Consider the following 15,907-nt stretch of genomic DNA (forward strand, 5'->3'; position numbering starts at 1 on the left):
GGAAATAATTGACAAATCAATTATTTCCACAGCCGCAAGGGAACAGCGGCCGTTAAGCCTAGTATTTTACAACCAAAACCCGGAGTGGATTGAAAACACAGAAAGGCTATGTTCACACACTGTTGAAATGCATTGGATAGCCGTCGTTTAAAGTCCGTTATTTTAAAACAAGACCCATAATTATTGTAAGTAATTTGTCAAAAAATGGCGGCCATCCACTAAATTTCCACAGTGTGTGAACAAAGTCTTTATGTGTTTTCAATCAACTCACGTTTTTTGTTGAAAAATACTGTGTGAACATAGCCTAAAAGTATATACTATAGCTTTTGATAATATGAGGCAGGATGCCCCTGTCCATATCCCGCTCACGTCCTGTGGGCTACTGATGAGCTGCAGATACACCAATGCTTATGCTACTGCATGTAAGCGGGATATGGACAGGGCTCAATGCAATCCAGGCCAGAGGCTTTACCACAATGGAGAGGAGCGGGAAAGAAGAGCAGTGAGGTGTAGCAGGCCTAGTAGATGGGAACCATAGGCCCTGCCTCTAATACTGGGGGCACAGCTTCACTTTTAAGTACAAGAAAATGTCAATCAGCAGCAGGCAGGTAAGTGAAATCTTGAGTAGTTCATCCTAAAGAAATACTTAAAGGGGAATGCCGAGCAGGAACAGTTATCTTAAATTGTGCTCAGCTCAGTGGATAATAGAAAAACTAAAAACCATTTATCCACCCTCCTCACTCGGAAAGGCAATTCAGAGGTGGAGGCGGGACACTGCTACAGCTGCTGATTGGCTGAGTGGGCAGTATCATGTGCTTACCCAAAATACAAGAAGCACGGTCTACTGGGACTGACTCTTTGTTACCCGTAGTGGAACAAGGATGGTAAGTATGTGGTTTTTTTTTTTTTTTTCTGGAACACAATTTTAGATAAATGTTCCCAGTAGGAATATCCCTAATGATAAAAGTAAACAGTATATGGGATGTTCTGAATGTTTCTGATATAGTTTTTCACAAATGTAGTTAATTTCCCACTGATCACTTAATTATTGGCCGATGAATCAAATTGAATGGTAATCTACCTGCAGACATTGCAGAGGGGTAAAGAAAGGGGTGGTGGTGGGGGGGGGGGGTTATCATTCCATAGTATTTTATGGTCCTACAAATGGTTTGATGAGCGGTAATGAAATGTACATGAGAACACTGCTCTGGCTAGTGATGGCTGTTACAGTAACAGCTGTGCTGGGCCTAGTTATCCCAGAAACAGGGTCACATAATGGATGAGGTACTGCTTATGGGGAAAACTGGGACAAGGGCAAAAATGGCATTAATACATACATAGCGCTCCCTGAACACTGTGTGTATGAGAACAGTGGAGACTTAGGGCCCTATTCCACTGGACGATTATCGTTCAATCGTTCGGATTTAAACGATAATCTTTCGTTTGAATAGCAGTTAACGATTAACGACCGAACGAAAAATCGTTGATCGTTTATTAAGACCTGGACCTATTTTTATCGTTGCTCGTTCGCAAATCGTTCGCATTGAATAAGTCATCGTTTAGTCGTTCACAGTAGTGACGAACGCAATAGCGACGACAAGACGACCGCAAGAACGATCATAAGTAACGATTATCTTTCCATGTAAATGGGCGAACGATTTCAGGTCTTTCGTAATAGCGGTCGTTTGAATCGTTTATCGTTAACGATTGACGGTGAGGGGGGGGGGGGCATTAACTATGGTTTTTATTATAAGCTTCTCTTTGTTACATTCTGCCACTTTTATGCTGTGCTTGCTATATGTCAAAAAGTAGGCGGGGCTTACTAAAAAAAAAAAAAAAAAAAAAAAGGGAAGGGAAATGGCCCAACACATTTACTATAATTTACACCCAAAACTAGCATAAACTGTAGCTATAATCTACACCTGCTGATCACCACAGATGCATCAAACTGAATAAGACATTTTCAGAAATTTCTGCCATCAGTCTTCAGCTAAATAATGGCGTGTAACTTAAAAATGCGCTTACTATAGTATTGAGCTATACATAGCCCAACATTCATCTGCAAGCAGCCATTGTTGGGCTAGATTTTGCAAATGAACGCATGGGTACAGAGGCAGCACTACCAAGATTATTGTGGTGTATTTAAAGGGGCACTCTGGTGAAAATCTTTTCCACAAATCAAGTGGTGTACAGATTTGTAATTTACTTCTATTTAAAAATCTCAAGTCTTCCTGAACTTATCAGCTGCTGTATGTTGTGCAGGAAGTGGTGTATTCTTTCCAGTCTGACACAGTGCTCTTTGCTGCCACCTCTGCCCAGAGCAGGAGAGGTTTTTTTTATTGGAATTTGCTACTGCTCTAGACAAATCCTGTCTCGGACATGTCAGCAGAGAGCACTGTGTCAGACTGAGAAGAAAACATAATTTCATGCAGGACATACAGCAGCTGATAAGTATGGGAACACTTAAGATTTTTAAATAGAAGTAAATTACAAACCTATAACTTTCTGAAACAAGTTGATTTCAAAGAAGATGATTTTTGCTGGAGTACCCCTTTAAATAGCCCCTTGTCCCATCCACCTGCTAATGATTGTGGTAAGGCCAGCAGCCCGATGGGCAAGATTAGCTATAAAATTTCCCAGACACCTAATCCTGCAGTGCCATGCATGCACTGTCTACTTCACCAGGTGGGTTCTCAATAACTACTTAATGAATCCTAATAAATGACAGACTGCTGGAAACAGCATGGGCAGCATTAAATTATGGGACATGTTCCCTTTAAAGTGTACCTCTCCACACAGCACAGTGTGCCCCACCCATTTTGTGACGTTATCTAGTCTAGGCCCCTCCCCAGTAATTGGAATGGGCCAACCGGGAGACACAAAGAACTTCCCAAAGGGGGCGGGGCCTATGGCACTAATGTGGACGGAGATATGGGGAACCACATCCATTAAGTCCCGCCCCTAATACACTGTTCACCAACAATAACATGCATCTTATACAGTAAGATATGAAATGTCCAGAATATAAGCTTGAGAATGGTGCTGAGAACTCCTTATATGGAAAGGGGGTGGGACAATATCACTTTAAGGCACATCGGTGTATGCATTTTGCCATGTTGGGCCCTTTAACTCATTTGCTCTTGGGCAAATGTGTTTGGGCTACTTTTGGGGTGGTCTACTCACATAAACCATATGTCAAGAGTAATTGCTGATGTCAGCGTGTGAGTACTAAAGATAAATAAGCTGATAAGTACTGAAAGATGAGTTTGTTGTTTTTTTTACTTGAAGTAAATTTCAAATCTCCGTTGATTGGAAACAAAATTTTTGTTGGCGTACCCCATTAAAACCGACAACTTTGAATGAACGTCAGAGGAGTACAATAATTTTTTGAATCTATTCCTAATTTTGGGTTTACACAGAGAAAATTATTTCTATAGTATGGTCATGTTCACACATTGTATGTTTTGCATAAACCATGGCCGTTGTTGCAATTTGCAACAACGGCCATGATTTATACAAAACATAGGCTGTATTTGAATGAATGAAATCCCGTCCGGAGCGTATGCACATAGTATACGCTCCAGCCGGGATTCCATATGGCTGCATGAAAAACTGACATGTCCGTTTTCTGCACCCACTATTCATTGAACAGCGGCCGGATAGAACATGTCAGTTCACACAATGGAAAGTGCGGCTTCAGCCCCACACTCCATTGTGTGAAAAAGTAAATTGGGATACGGGTGCGCCCGCTTCCCAATTCAACAGAAATGAAGATAATCCGGCTGGTGCTGCAGTACCAGCCGGGATGATCTTCTGACACCGGCCGGGTCACGGAACGGCCAGTCTCATACGCTATGTGAACATGGCCTAACATTATGTTAAATGTAATGCATTTCAAATTTACAAGAATTTCTTCAAATGTATAATTTGGTATATAAGACTCACTAATCCCCCATGTTCTGCTTTGTTTGATAACCTGCTGCCCTTGGTTAAGGAGATTCTGTTAGTAGGCTTCTGCTGTCCTATCTCAAGTTATCATAAACTAGTGACCGAGAAGCTGAACAGAATGATGTATCACTTACATTGTTCTGTGCAGCTGATCCAGAGATCTCCTCCTGAATAACATTGACAATAAGTAGTCCTCTCCATTACGTGCATAAGCTTAGTAGTCCTGGATATTCATGAGACGCAGAAAACTCCACCCACCAGCTGCTGTTTGGCAATTATCTATCCATAATGTGTATAGACAGCCAACTGTCAATCATGAGCTGTAGGGTGGGGGGAGGGGTGTGGCAAGAATCCTATTCTCCTGCATATCAGGAGAACAGCTGAACATGATAGAAATGCTGAACAGATTGATGTATTGCTTCTATCACTAGTTTATGCTGCCCTCATTTAAGGCAGCATAAACCTAGTAACAGATTCCCTTTAAGGCCTGCACTATTGCATGGCAGCAGCAGTGTCACATGTCAGAGAGGAAACCAGGAAGAAATCAGATGCATAAAGAAAAATGGTACAATGATCTGTTTTTTTGTTGTTTTTTTTTTACCAAAAACAGTGTACTTGCTCTCTTTTACATATATGTATGTGGTGCCCATCTGATTATACCTTCTTCACTTTGTATTACTACCCCTTTAATAAACAAAGGCCAAACAGGACAACTCATGAAATTGTAATAAAACAGTTTATAATACAAAATAAAAACAAAAAAACAAAAAAAAAAACAGGGTCATTGAATCTGCACTTCCAGAGAAATCTCTCACAATGTCCATCACTCATCCTTACATGAAATAAAAATCCGCCTCCTCACTCCAAAGTAAGCCTGCCTTCACACACCGCATATTCATCGCAACAACTTCTGCAACTAAAAAGGTTTTCCACAAATCTGAATGGGCTATAAATGGGACTTATGGACCCTATCCAGATGCCAGAAACAGGAGCAGAAGTTTCTGCAAAAAAATCTGCAAAGGCAAACTAAGAAGGATAAAACTCCTGTGCGCGGCTCCGTCACTGTATCTCCCCCATGTAAAGTCTTTTGTCATTGGAAGCCGAGAGAACTGGAAACGAGAAAAAAAAATGCAATGTTACTAAATGACATATGACAGCATTATAATAACCCTCATTGGCCACATGCATCTATTGATAAGGATGATGATCGATAATGCTTTTAGCCAAGGCACCTCTGTCCATGTCAGGTTTTCTATGGGGATTTGCTACTGCTCTGGACAGTTCCTGGCATGGACAGAGGTGGCAGCAGAGAGCACTGTATCAGACTAGAAAGAAAACACCACTTCATGCAGGACATACAGCAGCTGATAAGTACTGGAAGACTGGAGATTTTGAAATAGAAGTAAATTACAAATGTATATAACTTTTACACCAGTGGATTTTTTTTTTTAGTTGGAGTACCCCTTTAATAATAAATAGTATCAGTACCAGTTAGTATCCACACAATAAGCTAAATTTTTTTTAGCCGTATTTAACGATAAATTTTGATTGTATCGTTAAACTACTTCCCCTTCCTCCTGCTGTGTGTATTCTGAAGAACTCTGCCTTACGCAATACTTCCCACTTGTCATTTCTAAAGGTGTCTAAGAGCTGTTATTACTGTAATAACTACAATCCTGTTTGAGTGATATATTGGATAATTATAACATTCAGAAGTCACTAAAAAGGTTCTGTCAACAAACAAAAAGCCTCGAGCCAGAGGCCATGTTCATCCATGCAGGTAACAGAACTCTGAAGTGACATCTAGTATTCTTCAGAAGTGTCAGGTACATAGTCTCTGTATTATACCCCCCCCCCAGGCTACTGCAGGAATTCCCATCTGTAGAGAAGACTGATGGCTTCCAGTCCATCACATGATCAGAAGGACCTTTATCTTTGTGACAGGCAGTCTGCCACATCTATTTACGCATGCCTAGATTTCAGGTGTTTAGCATTAAGCCGAGGCAGGGGCACAGGGCAAAGTAACAGAGTATTAAAGGGATACTCTGGCGAAAATCTTTTTCTTATAAATCAACTGGTTTCAGAAAGTTATATAGATTTGTAATTTACTTCTATTTAAAAATCTCAAGTCGTCCTATACTTATCAGCTGCTGTATGTCCTGCAGAAAGTGGTGTATTCTTTCCATTCTGACACAGTGCTCTCTGCTGCCACCTCTGTCCAGGTCAGGAACTGTTCAGAGCAGCAGCAAATCCCCATAGAAAACCTCTCCTGCTCCGGACAGTTCCTGACATGGACAGAGGTGGCAGCAGAGAGCACTGTGTCAGAATGAAAAGAATACATCACTTCCTGCAGAACATACAGCAGCTGATAAGTATGGGATTTTTTTAAACTAAAGTAAATTACAAATCTAAAAAACTTTCTAAAACCAGTTGATTTAAAAAAAATATATATATATTTTCGCCAGAGTTCCCTTTAACTCACCTCTTCCCATGCTTCTTCAGCCCCGAAATCACAGCTTTGGGATCTCCGGCGCTGCACAGTTCACGCCGCTGCTGCCGATGGACCGAATGGGGTGGGACGCTACCCCAGTTACCGATTGCCTGACCAGGATGTTTATCAGTAGGCATTCTCCTCCCCGACATCACAACTTGGGGGGAAAATGCCTTCCAGTGGGGGTCCCAAGGCCGGTCCCTCCGCTCACGGGTAGAGGTAAGTTTGGACTCATTACATCCCCCTGCCCGTTTTTGAAAATGGCCAAAGTTCTCCTTTAAGTAGTAGGGAGAGGCAGAGGTAAGAACAGAAGTAATTAGGAGTAAACTTTGCTTTGGTCTGGGGGGGGGGGGGGGGGGGGGACTTGCTGATATGTCTGCCTGTATTGGAAAACTGCACATATTGTAATTCTCTTACTAACTCAATTACTTTGGCTGCAAGCTGGCACAATCTTAAGATGGATAACTGCAGGGGAAAGAATTTCTAGTGGTTGTCAGCAGCCTTATGGCAAAGTACAGATCACAGTTTATAGTTCTTTGGTTTATTGAAAAGCTGCAAGGAAAGGTCAACCGAGGACATAGCAACAAGGCAAGTGCAATTCTGGAAGCGATAACCTCTGAGACCACTAACTTCTTGTGAAAGTGGTTTCTTCAGATCAACTGGTGTCAGAAAGTTATTTAGATTTGCCATTTACTTTTATTTAATAATCTCAAGTCTTCCAGGACTTATCAGCTGCTGTATGTTCTGCAGGAAGTGGTGTATTCTTTCAAGTCTGAGACAGTGCTCTCTGCTGCCACCTCTGTCCATATCAGGAACTGTTCAGAGCAGGAGCTAATCCCCATAGAATAGCATCTATCCTGCTCTTGACAGTTCCTGCCATGGACAGAGGTGGCAACAGAGAGCACTGTGTCAGACTGGAGAGAATACACCACTTCCTGCAGGACATACAGCAGCTGATAAGTACTAGATACTTTTAAATAGAAGTAAATTGCAAATCTATAGAACTTTCTGAGATCAGCTGATCTGAAAGAAAAAAAAAAGTTCCCCTTTAAGTAAATGCCATCTATTTACAGCCTGCAAAGGTAATAAGAAAAGTCTCATGTTTTATCCTCACTGAAACGTCAGCGAAAAAGAAATATACAACTATAAACTTACCAACTGACTCTTCGGGGTGGAAGACAACCTCATTGACAGAACCAGCGTGGCCTGGAAGTTTGTACAAAATCCTGCGGGATGTAGTGTCCCAAACATAGACAAAACTGTTCAAGGAGAAGTAAAAGGGTTAAAACCTGGGTTCTTACAATGGGTGATATAAGACAAGGAAGGGGACGGGCACTTACCGGTCTGCTGACCCTGCTGCTATCTTGCTGCCATCAGAAGACCACGAACAACGCAACAAGTTCTGAAATACAAATAGAAGGCAGCCTGTCAGTCTGTTAGGCTCGGCTCTGTCGTCATTCTGGGAAAGTTCCGCAGCAGATATGGTTACCAACCTTCTCAAAATTGTGTACGTTTCCTTGGAAGATCTTTACACATCTTTCCTTTGGGGCAAAAGGCCGAATATCCCATACACGAACTAAAACAAAAAGATAATAATTTTTTTTTTTTACTTTTACAATAGCACCTCTGCCCCTGTATAATAAAGCTCCGTCCACCCCACCCCCTGCTTCCATCTGGTCGGAAGAGGTGCTGGACTATCAGGACTATATGCGAGTACACGCAATATTTTTTAGCAATGCTATATTCATTTAATGCATTCCATTATCTTTGGAAAAATTTTTAACTCCTTACATCCTAAAGACCATGGCTTTTATTTTTCCTCATATAGAGCCATATCATGGCTGTTTTTTGTTTTTTTTTTGCAGGACCTATAGTACTTTTTACAGATACCCTTTATTTAAAGTGTCATTGTTGTATTATTATTATTTATTTATTTTAGAAATCAATAGTCCAGGCGATTTTAAGAAACTTTGTAATTGGGTAAGGCAAATATGCCATTATCTGCATTCAAAAAGACTTTCCCCAGGTCTCCCCCCCCCCCTCTCATTATCAGGAAATCTCGACTCTTTTACATCAGTCGAGCCCTGTGTAACCTATGGAGAGGGGAGGGGGGAGATTAGCAGCAGAAAGCAGAGAACAAAGGATTACACAGTGGGACCTGTGTGAAAGCCGGTATTTTTAATTTTCAGTGCTGACTTCAGAGGAGATAGCCCGGTCATGTAGCTGTAAATTAACTCTTTGTTGTCCTGTTTTAGTGCCTCATGTCCCTCCACCCCTCCTCTCTCCATAAGAGAACCATGAAGACGGGGGAGAGCTTCAAACTGTTTTTGCATGATAATAAACCCAATTACAAAATTTTTTTAAAATTGTCTGTACTATTGATTTCTGAAAAATAAAAACGACAATTAAATTAAATGACAGACACTTTAACCATAAATTCTACTGGGTTTGCCACCCCAAACGATTTCAGTTTATTTTTCAATTGGCTCGTACAGATTATAGGTGACACAAGTGAAAAAGGTTCTTTTTGGTCTGAATTTTTTTACATGAAAAAAACCTGCAATTTTAACCAGGGGTGTGTAGACTTGTGTATATCCACTATAGAGCAGGAGGTTGCTCAAGTCTTTCTGCTCAGATCCTTCTACTCTATTCTCTCACTGCAGACCAGACGTCATTCCCTTTAAGTAAGCCATACATTTGAATGTTGCATCTGGCATCATGTGGAAGGTTCAAGGGTTCAAGTGAACAGCCACAATCATGCTGTGACCACACTATGCATTGAGACTGACCAGACCACTTAAAAAAAATATATATTTCCCCAGAAAACAGGATTTTGCTCAGTCCAGGGGCTGCTCTTAACCCCTAACCACATTAACCCAAAGAAACATTATTGAAACCCACTTAAGTTTTGAGATATTTAGAACCAGATCTTGGACCGTTCACCTAAACCAGGGATGGGGAATCTTCGGCCCTCCAGCTGTTATGAAACTACAATTCCCGTCATGCCTGGACAGCCAAAGCTAAAGCTTTGGCTGTCCAGGAATGATGGGAGTTGTAGTTTTGCAACAGCTGTAGAGCCGAGGTTTCCCGTCCCTGACCTAAAGCTTCCTATGTTTCCACATACCTATTTTTGTGCCATACCTGTGTTATCCATAGCATTCGAGAGCAGGTAAGAGCCTTCAGAACTGAGACTAAGCCCAGTCACAGAGTCTCCATGTCCTCGCATTGTGTACATCAGTTTATTCTGCCTCAAATCCCAAACCTAACATATGGGGGGAATAAAATACAAAACAGCCTGATTCAGGACCACACACTATTTATTATCATATCCAATGACTAAAAGTAAAAAAAAAAAAATTATATAATAAAAATTTTTTATATATATATATATATATATATATATATATATATATATATATATATATATATATATATATATATATATATATCTATATAAAAATATCTTACCTTTATGTCATTATCAATGCCCCCTGAGATGATCTGGTCGCTGGTGTCATTGAATGTGACAGATAAAACCTGATAGGTATTCTGGAAGGTCTGCACTGCAGCTTTTTTCCTGAAATCCCAGAGCTGAAGAAAAAAAATAAAAAAGTTACATCACTGAACAGATTTCATATTAAACTATTTGTTTTAAGAGTTTAGATTTTAGTGTTAAACATAACCAACACCCCCCCCCCCCCCCCCCCGATATGGGCGTCCCCACAATTCCAAGTGCAGGGGGCTGTCTCTACAGTATGAAGAACACCATATGTATCTAAACAGGTAAGTAACCATAAATGACATACATACATATAGCCTATTATTATTTTAGTCTTAGAAAGATGACTGGCAGGAGCAGGTAATGAACAATGGTTGTAATTCTGTACAATATAACCACCAAATAGCATCTGTAGTTCTAATTCAGCCACTGCAGTGCATACACATGCGATTACCCTTAGGGTACAAACACACACAGCGTATACGCAGCAGGTTTGATGCTGTGTTCAGTTATTTAGATCTAATCTGCTGCGTATCGCAGCAGTAAATACGCAGCGTATATGCCGTGTGTGTTTGTACCCTCAGAATCATTTAGAGCACGTTGTCTTAAGAAATAGCAGACAGACGTCACACTTGTCTTCCAACGCGTTTCCCCCTCCTAGAGTTGGCAGCAAGGTGGGTTCATCAGGGAAATAAGGTGTATGCGGGTGGTCAGATAACCAGGTGTCTTAGGTTAATTGTGCGTAATTAAGAGAGTGGATATGATGAGTCCCTCTAGGGTTATCTCCACTGTTATATCAGGGAGGCCAAGGCTAACAAGGCTATAAAAGTTGATGTAAAGACCATTGTCTACTCAACATGCCAAGTGCTATGCACTGCTAACCCCCCCCCCCCCCCCCCCCCCCGCCCCCACGCACACTTGCCAGGTTGACCTGCAGTCTGACCAGTATGAACAGCTTTAAAGGGGTATTCCGGTAATTTTTATTTCTTTCAAATCAACTGGCATCCAAAAGCTATATAGATTTGTAATTTACTTTTATTTAAAAATCTTAAGTCTTCCAGTACTTATCAGCTGCTGTATGTCCTGCAGGAAGTGGTGTATTTTTCCCAGTCTTCTCTCCACCTCTGTTTATGTCAGGAACTTTCCAGAGCAGCAGAAAATCCTCACAGAAAACCTCTCCTGCTCTGGAAAGTTTCTGACATGGCCAGAGGTGGCAGCAGAGAGCACTGTGTCAGACTGGAAAGAATAAACCACTTCCCGCAGGACATACAGCAGCTCATAAGTTATAGAAGACTTGAGATTTTTCAATAGTAATAATTTAAAAATCTGTATAACTTTCTCACACCCGTTGATCTGAAAGAAAATGATTTCTGTCGAAGTACCCCTTTAAGAGAATCTGTCAGCTGCAATTCACATTTCAAACTGCTGTTAGGTCAAGGAGACACACAATACCTTTCATATATCAGTATGTACTTTTATAACCTAGAAAAATGATTTTGTTCTCCTGTGCAAAGTCAGAAAGAGACTTTCCCAAGTCCCTAAATTGCTGTAAGCTGGAACGCCTCCTCGCTCCCCCTCTCCTCCCGATCCGTAATTATGGACAAATTTACGGAACGCTGATTTCTATTGGGCTATTCAAATTATCTGTAGTTTCATAGATCAGTAAACTGTGCAGCAAAAAAATAGGACATATCCTAGTACGGGCCAGAATTGTGGCACAGATTCACCTGTGTGTCTATGAGAGTGTCCGTAAGTTTTGCAGACCTGTAATTTTTATGGAAGTAACGCCTGCAAAAAATACGCATCACCTTCCCAATTTTTGTGGATCTGCAAAAATACTGATTACGGATTTACCACAGACAATTTTTTGTGGATTCAGGACAATTTGGCCTAGTGATCAGCTGAACACTGCAGGTCTATGAACAGAGTCCTCTACGTACACCACAGCAGGAGCATCTGATGCTGAGCAGCTCTTTACTTATGCTCATGGATGACCGGGGCCCTATGACAACAACCCTATGACGTCCATAGGCACAGGTTTTCCAGAATCAATACAAAGCAGTGTACCCACCTTTACGGTCCCATCATCACTGCCTGTACAGATTAGTTGTGGTCCCCGTCTGGCAGGATAACAGGAATTCACAAATGACGTGTGCCCCTTCAGACGCTTCACTCTCTCTCCTGTCTCACAGTCCCAAATCGCAACAGTTTTATCAGTTGAAGCAGAAAACAGCAAACTGGTGGCAAAATAGGAAATACAGGAATTTAGTATCATGTTATCTGCCAGAAAACTCACATAATAGCCACATTACTTTAATGGGGGGTGCTGCAGTACTAGACAAAGTCTCCTGTGAATAAGCCACTGTCAATAAGAATGAAGTGATCGATGAGGGTACTGGACCAACTATTTAATACAAAGGATTGTCTGGACATTAAAAGGGTTTTCTGGGTAAAATGGACTCATGAGCATCACTCATCATCAGTCATTGATTAGAAGGTTGCTGTCACTCACACTACACATTGAACAGAATCTGTCTCCTTTGTGCAACTGCAGCTCATCTTCTGTTCAAGTAAATAGGAGCTGAGCTGCAGTTACAGGTCACCACCGCTACACAGTGAAAGGAGACAAACTACGATCACTGGTTAACGTACCTGCCATCTGTATTATAATGTAATTCCATCACGGCCCCACTGTGACCCTTTAGTGTAGCGTAGTTATCACAGTCTCCATAAACATTCCACAAAACTGCAAAAGCCAAAAAAATAAAAATTAAATCTGAGAATTGAGATTTGATACTGCAGACAACAGATATTGACAGACATTTTTGTCCACCCTCAGAGCTCATATATGTCGAGTGAAATAAGTATTGATCATGTCACCAATTTTCTAAGTAAATATATTTCTAAAAGGGGCTATAGACATAAATCCATCCAATCCACACAAATCAAACTATACGTCATATATATATGTCTATAAATTATGTGCAAGACTATGTTCACACACATTCGAATAAAAGCAAAATATGGCTGTAATTTCAAGTGAAAAATACGGCTGTAATTCCAAGGTAATAATGTGCTCTATTGGGGGAATAAAAGGCACCTAGTATCACCCCATAAACAGCATACTAACAGTGACGTTTGGAGGTGGGAACATCATGGCATATGGCACGTATAACAATACCTATCAATTGGATCATTAGGTTAAACAACGGACGTTCACCTGGAACAGCCGTTGTTTACACAGCGTGTGAACATACCCTTAGAAAAATATTTACTATTTCACCTGTTGTATGCTGATCCTGTCTGTCGGCACTTCACAAAAATAGTATTATTTATTATCATTAGTAGCCAAAACGAACAAACAAACAAAAATTAAAAAAACACTCACGAATCAGCCGGTCAAATCCTGCCGAAGCCAAAGTCACTCCGTTAGGATGAAATTTGCAACAGTAAACTTCTCCTTCATGTCCGGATAACAGCATAATAGGAGCTTGTAGACTGGAGGATCTTGGTGGGCCCTGCAAGACAGCAAAAGCAATAACTACATGGTAATACTACGTTGTTGAAAATATTAAGCTCGCAGGATCCAGGTGTGACTGAGGACATAATACTTACTGACTGTTATACAGTAATATATAGAGCGTAGACTATATATATATATATATTTTAACCATGTAAGTTAAAGGGGGTTATTCGCTCTGGTAAACTACATGTTGAACCATTCTCCCTCCTAGAGACAAATAATTCCATACATAATTCATTCCATACATGTTACCTTATCAGTCTTTTTTCCCCAGTTCTGAGCTGTCACTTTCTGCTGTAGACACAGAAAACGGTGTGTGAGCTGCTCTCTCCGCTGCCCCCCCTTCCCATTTCAAGACATCTCATGTAAACAGTGTTCCTGGCTGGCTGTCTCTGCACTTTGACGCCAGAAGAGTTAATGTGAGGTTGAGTTGCTGGTGATCTCACTGTGAGCCAGCCAGGGGCCCATTTACTTCAGCCATCTCGGAAAGGGAGGAAGAGGAGGAGACAGAGAGAAGAGCAGCTCAGAACTGGGGGAAGGAGACAGAAAAGATAACAGGTATAGAAGGAATAGTTTGTCTCCTGAAGGAGGAATGATTGAACATTTAATTTAACCTGAGCGGATAACCAAATACGAGTTAGACTATCCTCTGCAACTGCAGAGATTGTCAGCATTTCCCCTATAGGGCACAGACACCATACCAGTGCCCATTTGTTTCTGTATTATTTTACATCCCTACAACTTTACTTAATTTGGGGTGGGGGACCTGCTCACTAGGTAGGGAACCCATAGGGCTTATCACAGAGGTGTAGACCAGGGCAGGGGTTGCCCTTATTAACACGACTGCTCCAATGTTCCCTGTGTGATCTTACATTCTATCTACCGACTGTACCTATTGAAGCCCCTATGATAGTTTAGGGGGGGGTTGGCTTATAGCGGCCAATATAGTGCCACTTGTTGTTTCTATGTGTTTTGTGAGGACTGAATCTTTTAATTAAGAAATATTAAAAGTTATGTTTTAAATGTGATATATGTGAATATATTTTGATATGGTGGTATAGCTACATTATTAGTTGATACGATACAGATATCTGTTGTTTTTCTTCCAATTTAGGATGGGAAACTTCCTATAAATGATGGGTATGTAATTGCTAGCTGATTTGTGCTGTTTGACTGCTGAAAACTCCACTGATCCCAAAAACAGAGGTCCCTTATACTCTAGCAGAATGGAGCGGCGATGAGCTCAGCTACCGCTCCAGTCACTTTCTATCGGAGTTCCTAACATAGATGGCTTCAGCACAGGGTGCATGCACACTACGAAATATGCGCGGAAAGGCCGCTGCGGATTCCGTCGCTGGCCACTGCTCGCGGCCGTGCGCATCTCTGCCTGTGCAATACACTCCATTCTAGGCACAGACGGATTCCGACTTCCGTCGAAAGAATTGACATGTCAATTCTTTCGGCAGATGGCGGAATCAGCCTGGCCTTAAAATGGTGTTTAGGGAACGGGCGGAGATGCGCACCGCGAGTGGATACGAGCAACGGAATCCGCGGCGGGTCGTAAGCACGTATTCTGTAGTGTGCATGCACCCTTAAATAGTGAGAGCAGTCAGTGAGCATGTGCACTCCCGCTCCATTCACTCAGGGTTAGGATGGGTGGTCATCCCAACAGGACAAACATTTCACACTGGAATAACCCCTGTAAAGTAACTATGGGGCATGCAAAGGAGTTCTCCACCACAGAGGCCTATGTATATGGAGATCTGCTGTGCTAGATACCACACTATGGCCTCCCAGCTGCAGCAATGGCCTCCCAGCTGCAGCAATGGCCTCCCAGCTGCAGCAATGGCCTCCCAGCTGCAGCAATGGCCTCCCAGCTGCAGCAATGGCCTCCCAGCTGCAGCAATGGCCTCCCAGCTGCAGCAATGGCCTCCCAGCTGCAGCAATGGCCTCCCAGCTGCAGCAATGGCCTCCCAGCAGGTTACAGCTGGCCCCACACACATCAGTGTCTCATATAGTATATATGAACACTGCTCATATAGTATAGGATATTACTGTGTATATACAAGCAGAGCTGATAATATAAGAACAATAGGCTGAGAACAGTGAGGCAGGGATTGGGATAACACCCCCTCAGAGCCCCACACTGCCCCCTCACCACTCACCGCCGCCGCCACCACCACCTCAGTTCGCGGTTTTTTCGCCAGCACCGGGACCAGCTCCATCCCTTTCCGCTTATTCTGTTCGATCATTTTTCACTTTTTACTCTAAAAGTCTCAAGAAAACAAATGAATGAGTGAATAAAGCACCGGGCTCCCAACATGCAACCGAGCCGCACCGTTCCGGCACCGAGAGATGACGTCACTTACCTGAGCCCAGCGCCTCCTGAGGACTGGGCGTGGATTGGCTCCTTTTCGTCACGTGATAGATGGGAAACACCCCCTAA

The 15,907-nt window shown here is 42.0% G+C and overlaps 1 protein-coding gene across 1 annotated transcript; it reads right to left on the reverse strand.

The window, feature by feature from the left end:
- Positions 1-4,719: 4,719 nt before the first annotated feature.
- SNRNP40 (small nuclear ribonucleoprotein U5 subunit 40) lies at positions 4,720-15,812 on the reverse strand. The gene is made up of 10 exons (XM_069972621.1): positions 15,630-15,812; positions 13,327-13,456; positions 12,591-12,684; positions 12,010-12,175; positions 9,908-10,030; positions 9,581-9,701; positions 7,933-8,015; positions 7,780-7,841; positions 7,595-7,698; positions 4,720-5,057 (listed from the first exon to the last, which is right to left on the reverse strand). Exons 1-10 carry the CDS (start codon positions 15,711-15,713, stop codon positions 5,008-5,010), a joined length of 1,017 nt encoding a protein of 338 aa, XP_069828722.1. The 5' UTR covers positions 15,714-15,812; the 3' UTR covers positions 4,720-5,007.
- Positions 15,813-15,907: the final 95 nt, after the last annotated feature.

This window comes from Dendropsophus ebraccatus, chromosome 5, assembly GCF_027789765.1.
Source record: "Dendropsophus ebraccatus isolate aDenEbr1 chromosome 5, aDenEbr1.pat, whole genome shotgun sequence".
Lineage (NCBI taxonomy): Eukaryota > Metazoa > Chordata > Amphibia > Anura > Hylidae > Dendropsophus > Dendropsophus ebraccatus.